The following is a 9,990-nucleotide window of genomic DNA, read 5'->3' on the forward strand; positions in this document are numbered from 1 at the left end:
TTAAGTTAAATCTTCAAAGAGAATAGCACAACATAATGTTAAAACAATTTTACAGCATGTTATTTAATTGAGATGCTTAATACTACTTTTGTGTGAGAAAAGGCAGATAACCTGCATTGCCATCTCATCACTGCATATTTTGCAGTGAAGACGTTCATCTCTAGGAGCCATCCTCACTTACACATAGTGTGTCTGAACTCGTGCTGTCACTGTTGCTCATGTGAAGCAGAAGAGCACTGATGTTTGTATTTTAGGAGGGCTTTTTTACACGTTGTTTGGTCAGATGCAAACAAGGAAAATAATTTCAGAGAAATAAAATTAAAGGTCTCTGTGTAAAAGATGGGGGGTACTTATGCACATTAGTCACATGAACAAAAGTAAGAAAAACCTTTAGAAATCCCTTTTTTTTCTGTTAAAAGGTGGTGTAACCTGCATAATTTTGGAAGGAATTAAAAAGTGTATGCTGGTTTTCACAAGCAAAAAACTCTTTGCTGATTTGGCATAAACTCTTCATCTGTATGATGCCACTTTTCATTCTTCAGTTCTTTGGTCCTTTTTCACCTACCATCTTGTTTTACAAAACGTTACTTGCAAAGGTGTTTCATTAATGTGCCTGTAGCTTTGAAAGGTTTGTGAATATTTGTAAAGTTGAATCTTGGATCTAGTAAATTTAGGGGGAGGTGTTCATGCCTGATGTAAATTTTTTTTTTCTTTAGATCAAATCACTAGTATTTGTGAACTTCCTCATGTTATCCTTTGAGGGCTAATAGCATTTACTGCAGTTGTTGTTGTTATTAACGTATCAGCTCTAATGCTATTTATTACTCTAAATAAACTCCACGACTAAGACTTGTCTTGGGATCTAACACAGCAAGACTGTTCAAGTGTGAGACACTTCCCAGCTCACTAATCTGTTGTGGTATTTTTGATACCTTTATTCTGTGTGTGTGAGGTTTGTAATAAGCACTACCTGTATGCAATGAATGATTGGGATAAAAAATGTAGATATGTCCACCGATGAATGGTGGCTCCTTGTTTGTTCCAGTATTTGCTATCCATATCTTTTTGAATATTTAGTAATTGCCAGGATTTACAGAATTACAGAATGAAGAATACACATTTTGGGCTGTTTTGGGGGAGGTTTCATTTATTATCCTTGCATCATTACAGTTAGGGGTATAAATCTCTAAGAAACAGTGGGAGGAAAAACTATACTTCAAGCATGTAAAGTTATTGTCACTTAATAAGAGCACGTCTTAAAAAAGGCATTGCAGTGACTAGGATTAGTGGTTTAGACTCAGTTCCAGCTAGCAGATTATGTTGGCCTTGTTATGCTGCCCTTTGAAACTTTCTGATGGTAACCAAGATGCTTTTAAGCCATTTAATTCTACATTAATTTAACTTTCTATTGTACAGGATTGTCTGGATTGCTTCATCTATAAAATTGTTTTGATAACATTCAGTTAAAGGGTATATAATGTCATTAACAGAGATTTAAACATTGGCGTGATGTAAATGCGCCTGAATTATTCCAGGGAATTTGGTAAAGAAGAGAATGATGCCCAGTGGGCAGATGAGAGGGAAATGTAGAGATGCTTTTTTTGACAGGTGAGTGCTGTAATTGTCTCTTCTATAGTTCCTCTGTTTTACCAACTGGCCTCTAATCTCATATTCCTCATGCTCTACCTACTGTGTTTTCAACAGCTGCCCAACTGACCAGCTCCTTACAAGCCTCATCTGTGACAATATGGGGAAATGTAATATAGGCTTGTGAAAAAACTGATAACACACACCTCTAACCCCTGTTGATACGACTGCGATTTGAAGTGCTATAAAAATCATGTATTAATTAGATGATTACATGTTTTACTAGTTGATACTAGCAAATCCTTTGCTTACCTTTTAAGATGTGATTCAACCCAGCCTTGGGTTTTATTGAATGTGAGCCAGACTTATCATTTTTTGATATGATGAGCAGTGTGATTGATTGACCGGTGTGTAAACAGCTGATTGCAAATGAGTTTTATTACTCAAGTATGGCTACAGCAACATTTAAAAACTGAGCTGTAACATGAGTGCCTTCGTCTCTGTTCTGTGTAGCCAACAAGAAGGAACAGGATTTGTTGTAAGAAAACTGATATAGAAAACTCTATCCAGAATGTTTAAATCAAGCTGACAAGAAATTTTTCTGTTAGCTTATACAAAAACAGATTAGGTATATCAGCATGACAAATTATAACTGATAAATCGTGAAGAAATTGACAGTATCAGGAGGGGAGAGGAGGCTGTGGTTATTTAAACACTCTCTTAGTATTTACTCTAAATTAATTGTTTCCGTGGTGGTGACGGGAAAGACCAGCCTGTCAGCCTTTTGCCACGACACTGTTGTTATAATAAATATTACCACGTGCGGCTTCATCCTCTCCCCCGAGTGTTGCAGGGGCCTTGCTGGGGCTGCAGGCAGAGAGAGCAGTGGCAGCGCTGGAGGAGCCACCTCTGCGCCTGCCCTTCCCGCTTCTGTCTGGCTGCTTTTTCCAGCTGCTTTCCCCTGTTTGCATTAGTTTCTCCCATTTCGACCTGTTTCCATCCTCTGCAGGACTGTCTCCAAGGCACTCTCTCTCCCTCTAGCAACTCTTCCCACTCATTTCAGCACCTGGCTGAAGGGCTGAAGGGCACAGCTCCATTTCTTCATCGGGCTGCTGCATAATGCACAGCAAAGAGCCCAGCAAAAATCAGGGGAAAAGGATGGGCCTCCAGTTATGTCTCACAGTATGCTGGAGTGAGGCAGGTGACGTTTTTCCCAGCTTGCTTCAGTGAAAATGATGATACCCACTGTCATCCTCCTGCTCTCAGCAGGAGGTATCCGCAGGGCTGGAAGGTCCCTTGGTCTGGCAACCTGAATCCCAAAACAACGTCAGTGCGTGTCCCTTCTCCTGCACCTTCTTTCTCCACCCACTTGAAAGGTCATGGCTAGGGACTTTCAAATGCTCTTCATGTACCATGCATTAACGCATGCTTAGATTAATTTATATTTAGTTTATCAAGTTATAATTCAATTATTTTAGTTAATAAGTGATAGAGGTAATGTGGCTCCTGGTTGTCTGAAATAAAACCCAGAAAGGTTTAAGCATGTGCCATTTCAGCTCCAAAATAAACTACTTCAAAACTTAGGTCAGATACTATTGAATGAGAAAAACAGGAATGATTTGTCTCAGTTTTATTACTCACTTCATATTTTTTCAATTTTCTTTAGGTGGGGGGTAGTGGAGGATCAGACTGGCCTCTTGCGTTTGAACAAGTGGGCTGCAGAAAGGCCTTGGGATACCTCTGGAAATGCCTCGTGCCCCAAGAAAGTGAGTGCAGCCCTGGCCAACGGTGTTACAGTGGGTTTTGCATCTGTGTTTTCCTTTTTGGAATAGTCAGCCAAGACAAGTGGACTACGGGAGGTGAGTGTTAAGCCAAGATTGCTCTTTTGAATTATTCTTGCATTTTCAGTGTCAAATGTTCATTCTGTTTGCATGTAGGAGAGGAACAAGTGTAAAGGTGAGCTGGAGGTTGTGCTGTTTGCTTAGATTCAGCCCCTTAGTCTGCTGTGGATTTCTTTTCTTACCTTGGCTAATTGCTTCATCTCTCTCTGTTGACTACAAAATGGGAAAGCAGCACAGCCAGGCTTCACCGCGGAGTGGTGAGGATACATGGATGCTCTGCTCCTGTGGGAGGAGGTGTCTCTTGCAGACAACCAAATGGGGCAGGCAGGGAGGAAGGGTTTTTGTGAGGCATTGTAGACCCATCCAAAGCAAAAGGACCTGACAGCATTAGGGGATTTTTGCTATCTTCAATGTCTGTTGGCAAAGCAATATGGCATGACGTAGCCTATCTGCCACGTTTAAGGCATGGGCACATTTTTGTGAGAAGATAGAGAAATCAGCTGAAGGGAATGTATTTTATAACTCTGATTTTAATTGGAATAAAAAAATTATTGGAAGTGGCATCTAGGATCACAAGGACCATGAAATGATATGGCTTGGGACGCTGCAGAACAGCACAAGCTTTAACAAACCTGCAGTTAAACAACCTTGAGTTAACTCAGGATTCAGAGGTTCAGATTTCATTGGAAATGCATGTGTGGGGCAACTGTTTCTCCTTAAAGAAACATTGTCCTGAGCAAGAATGCAGAGAAAATACCGGAAACGGGGTAAGAAACCAACCTGCTTTAAGCAAAAGTCCTAAAAGCCTGTAGAAAGGAGCTAAACAAGAGAACCTTTATTTTTTGAATTATTAAAATTTTGATACAGTTATGAATGACGTTCTGCAGCTAATTATCCCCAAATACCTGTAAGTTTCTTGAAAGAAAAGAGTTGGCTTAAATTACATTGAAAGAGTTAGGGCAGACACTAGGAAAAAATTTTGTGAAGAAAAGAGTTAAGCATTGCCCTAACAAGGTTCTTCCCTAACATGACAGACGGTCACCTGCCAGTAACGGTAGGGACATAGCTGGTCCTGTCTTGGTTAAATAGATGACCTCTGGCTCTCCCTTGCAGTGCTCTTGTCTTCCCTGGTGAAAGATTGCTTGGCACACAGGTGAACTGAGGTTATGTTAATACCTTAGAGAACTGTTGATTTCTCTGCTACAAGAGCAGATCCTAAAAAAAAAATGATGTTCACTTTTTCTATTTGCACTAGACTTTCAAAAGAAGATTGATGCCCATATTAATGGAAGAACACTTATCTTCAATATAAAAAGACTTACAGTATGGTAGGACCTGCAGTGAAATCTGTAAAACTAAAATAAGTTCTCTGATTTTTTTTTTACTCTAAACTGTGGTTTGCCACATTGCCGTTCTTGGATGCTGTGGCTGCATTGCCACTGCAGTTCTGCAAACTACTAAGGCATTTGTATGAAATTGCAATGTTGCAGTAAGCTATCAAAACAATCCATATTAATCGACAATTGTATTTTCTGCAAATCTTCTTAATTTGGCACCAAATGGCAGATTTTACTAACCTACTATAGAGATGGGTGGGAGATCTTGGAGATTCATTTTGTTGTTTCTTGACAGGTTGCATTCTGTCTTCTCTTCAATTACCATATGAGAACTGGCAGCTCTGAGCAAACTGTAGCAGAGCAATAGGCTTAGGAAGAGGTTCTTACTTTCCATTTTGGGGAAGAAAAATTCCATCGTCATGAAAACCGAAGGTGGTCAAAACCTGCATGTAGAAGAGACGCAAGGATATGAATCTCAGCAATGGTTTTCTGTCATGTTGTGCAGCTTTAGCAATGTACCTCTGACAATTCTTTTGTTTCCAGCACTTTGCCTCTGATACCAGAATACCTAAGATTGCAGTTGTCTGAGTGGAAAAATGCTATCTCAAATATAACTTGGATGGTCTTTTTTTCTTTTTTCCTGATTCTTTTCTCAAATGGTTTATTTTCCCAAAAGCTGTGAGTGAGTTCTCCCCACTGAGTTTTACAGTGTTGTTTATTGTATTACCAAGGGGAGAGGAACTTCTGCTGTCACTTTTGACCAGCTCAATCACATAATCAGATTTTTCCCAGAAAAATCTTGTTTACAAGATTTATAAGATACTAGAAAACCTAGAAAAATAATGATAATTTAAAAACACACAAATTATGTTTCCTATTAGTTTTCTCCACTTAAAAATAAGTCATGAAGAAATATCTTGTTTTATTATACCCTGATGTGGCTGCTCTGATCCCATAGTGAATCATAGCCATAAATTATGCAAGTTACAAAAGGCCCAGTGCTTTATAAAACATTTATGGGCCTTAGGGTTTAGCGTGTACTTAATAATTTCTAAGATGTAACAAAGTCTATGGGATCTGAGCATACTTATGGAGAAACCTGAGCTTTGCAGAATGTGGCCATACACCTTGGAAGAAAGCCACTGGCCCTGGCCAACCTCTGCGTGACGCAGTGCAGCTATACAGGGTCCACAGAGCGTATCGCCATCCTGGTCTCCTTTTCTTGTAGGTTCTTAACACTGTTGAAGTTGAACTTCAAAGTTGATTTTTATTTCCACGTGCATAAGGTTTATGCTGTGTCAGAGTTATGGGAGCCTTCCCCCCGCGGCACTGCCAGCCTCCAGGTTTATGGGTAGTTTTTTGTCAGTGAAAAGCTACTAGTGGCAGTAAAAAGAGGGAGTGAAACCAAATGTTTTGAGCAATTAATCTGGTTGTAATGACTTAATTACTAGAGAGTTAAAAGATAAAGAGTTTCTGCATTGGAAGAGCTTCAACCTAGTTGCCTCTGCTAAACTGAGTCTGTATTACACTTGCTTTTACAGCCTCCATTGACCCACTCTTCCTTGTGAGGTGTCGAATATCATGCCTCTAATTCCAAGTGCTTGGGCTCATTTCTAAAATAGTCTGTTCTACAGGCCATGGTCATGTAACAAATCAGTGCTGGTTACATCGACACGGCTTTCATTGCTGGTTATAGCTATGCCATGAGGATACGCACCCAGATCTATCAGGACTCTATTAGGATTTGCAGGGGCGTATGTGCTGTATCTTTGTGATTTAGACATCTGCGTGAGCTGCAACTGAAACAGATATATCTGAGATTGGAGCTTTACAGTAGGGGGATTAACTGGGGAACTGAGTGCTGCTATGTCTGTATTTCAAATGTTATGCAGCTGGGGTAGTTCAAAGCTGGTATGAAAGCCGAGACCCAAGCTGGATCATAGTCATGACTGTGTATAGACGTATCCTTCGAATGAGTTGATTAAAATTTTGTAATAGGAGATGGGAGGAGTCTTTAATTTGATCACAAATCACCTACTGGAGGAGAAAGTACATTTTCTTTAGAAGAAAATAAAAATTGCAATAAACAAAATGAACAAGTCCTGCCATGAAAATTTGTTGTGATGGTAAAATTGTGGGCTTGAATTTTCAGCTATTGCAATTTAGTAAAGAATCAAGATGGCATGTCTGTTTTCATTTTTTACATACTTTGATCTTGCAAACTCTTATACAGAAATTCAGCCTTTGCCTGTGGTAATTGCCTATGAAGAATGGTAAGTATGTGAAAATATTTGCTAGGTCAGGAACCTAGCCTGAAATTTTTTTTCTATGCGGAACAGATACCCTTTTATTATTTTTTCCTCTCTCCTTTCACAAAAGATGCCCAAACCTGACTGAGATTTCTTGATGCTTTCTAAAGACTGTTCTAACACATAGTTATATATGTAGATAACCATTTAGGTCATAACCATAACCATTCAGGTCAAAATTAGAACTTCTTTTAATGTAACTAATTTTACCAACCTGAGTATCCCTGGTGATGTTCATATTCTAGGTATATGCTTAAAATTCAAAAAAGAGCTGAATAACAGTTTGTGTTCCCAAAAGCTTGTCTACATTTTCCAAATATGCAGTTGGTCAAATAAAATATATTACTTAAAAAATCTTAGCTTGCTTAACATTTAGGTATGCTGATTTTCACAGGATCTAGGCATACAGGGAAGGAAGAAATTTTTTACGCTGAGGGTGGTGAAACACTGGAACAGGTTGCCCAGAGAGGTGGTGGATGCCCCGTCCCTGGAAACATTCCAGGTCAGGTTGGACGGGGCTCTGAGCAACCTAGTTGAAGATGTCCCTGCCCATGGCAGGGGGGTTGGACTAGATGGCCTTGAGAGGTCCCTTCCAACCCAAACCATTCTATGATTCTATGATACAGGGCATGTCTATGACAGGTAGATGTAGACATTTGGGCTCTAATTCTTTTCATGCTCTGAGCTGGAGTGAATGGCTGGCTGTGAGCTGGAAGCTGTTTGGATTTGCACATAGTGGTGTTCACGCTGTAGATTTTGCTTTTTTAAGCAACTTTTTAGCCTAGTTGCAGGATATGCTCTGATCATACCTATCTATCATACCTATGATTTTCAGATCAGTGTGTGCTGCCCATCTGGAGTATTGGCATAGCTGGCACATAACCGTCTGCTGGACACCATGTTGACATGCCCCCAAAGTACAGTTTAAATAAACTTCTTCCATCCCAAAATGTTGTTTCCACTGTACTTCCTTGTCTTTATCTCAGCAAAACTGCCAATGAATGTGATTGAGCCTGCGTAAATGTAATAAAATAGTAAAATTTTACAGTTACATCTGTTCACTTCAGAGTGACATCTGAACACGCTCTAGTGTTAAAATGTAAACCTAGCTGCATGTGTTGATTTGCATTCTTGGGCACAGGGTTTTTTTGCCAAAAGCACTTAGGTGGTAGGAATTTTACAGCCTTCAAGTGACTGTTTGAACCTGGAAAATGTGTATATTGGTGAACATGCATTGATCTGAAAACTATACCAACTGGCTAGAAAGGTAGCACTCTTTAGAGCAGCATAGTCTGCTAGATGCGTGCAGCAGAATTCATGAAAAGGTGAAAAAGGTGGAAAGTGGAATCAGAAGCGAAGAAGAGAAGAAAGGTGCTTGTAATCTTGGGTTTCATCTTTTGCATCGTATCACAAAACCCTTGCCCAAGTTTGCTTTCTTTTTTTTTTGGCATTAAAGAGAGATTTACTTTCCAATTTTGCCCATTATTTTCCTAATTTTCCTTCTGGGACTCATCAGAGGCTGTTTAAGACAATCAAACTATTTTCCTTAGCTCCAGCAAGCTTCACATCTGCTTTTCTATGAACACTTATTTTTAAAAGAATTTATTTTCCTGTTGAGTTCCTAACAATGGAGAAGTAAATTGCTTTAATAGTAGTATCTTTAGAGGGTAACCATTTATTGCTTTAATGATGCTAAAATGTACTAGGAAAACTTTAATATTTTTTAATTGTTGTTTATGGGGACTTAGTCTTGCACAGTGCTGAAATCTAACCACTGAACTTTAGCAAATTATGTAAGTAAATAGTTCACATGTGGCAGTGCCCTTTGTTGTCAAGGGAATGACAGAAGTACATTTAAAAACAAAGCAAAAGCAAGCATTTAAATGTTTGTTGACTGTCATGAGAGATCGCAGTACCCCTTTCTATGCCATTTCCTCCGTGCTTTGGCTTATATGTTTAATATGTAAATAAGGTATTTTAATACTTACCCCAATTGTTAGCTCTCAGAAGCATTTTTCCTGAATGTAAATTTGGAAAATGACAGATGATGTGAAACAGCTTTTGTCTCTTTTTAATCTATTTTTTGTGATGTCATATTAAACATCTTCATGAAGAAATTTGATTTCCCCCGAAACACACTGTATATTGAACACTTTTGAGGGGAACTCATTTCCCGTCACAGCTGATTTCACTCTATTTGGAGATTTATCCTCATACAACAACAGAGTGAACGGTTTGAGACATTCATACGTGAAGTCTGCCATAAACACTGGAAGGGACAGGTTGAAATTTTCTTAGGAGGTCTGACAAATTTGGACCAACTCATAAATTAACCAGCATCATTATAAATAGCTGAAAACAGCTGCTTAGAAAAATAAAGTGTTAAAGTACGTGAACAAAGAAACATAAAATACTGAAAACTGTGTTACATTGCTCAGTAACTCGCTGACAAATCTTCACCTACGCTCTGCTACTGTGCTCCCATTTTGAAAAAGATAGGACAGAAAAAGAGGGAATGCAAGGAAGAAAGCAAGAGTTAGTGGATGCCTTGAAAGATGTTGAAATTTTAAAATGGAGAGAGACTGAAAAAGTTAGGAAATTAAATGTCGAGGTTAATAGGATGACTGGGAGGTTCTGAGTGATTATTTCATGGTCAGCTAGAACCGTGCTATCCAGTCTCCAGAGCAATCCCATCTCAACCATCAGGTTTCAGCAAAGGTATAGCAATAAAAAGGGAAATGGCGTGTTAAGGGGCATTTGGAAGGAAAGGAATTAATCCACCAGTGCCGAGTACAGGGGCACGATCACTTCCCTGCTCCTGCTGGCCACACTATTGCTGATACAGGCCAGGATGCCATTGGCCTTCTTGGCCGCCTGGGCACACTGCCGGCTCATGTTCAGCCGGCTGTCGACCAA

General features: G+C 39.4%; 1 protein-coding gene across 1 annotated transcript in view; it reads right to left on the minus strand.

Moving 5' to 3' along the window:
* ASIP (agouti signaling protein) overlaps positions 1-5,186 on the minus strand; it is an 11,736-nt gene extending 6,550 nt beyond the window's left edge. Inside the window, 1 exon segment of the mRNA XM_009318680.1 lies at positions 5,010-5,186. Within this exon segment, the coding sequence (XP_009316955.1) occupies positions 5,010-5,186 (177 nt within the window).
* Between the last annotated feature and the right edge of the window lie 4,804 nt (positions 5,187-9,990).

Source organism: Pygoscelis adeliae, unplaced genomic scaffold, assembly GCF_000699105.1.
Source record: "Pygoscelis adeliae isolate BGI_AS28 unplaced genomic scaffold, ASM69910v1 Scaffold72, whole genome shotgun sequence".
Lineage (NCBI taxonomy): Eukaryota > Metazoa > Chordata > Aves > Sphenisciformes > Spheniscidae > Pygoscelis > Pygoscelis adeliae.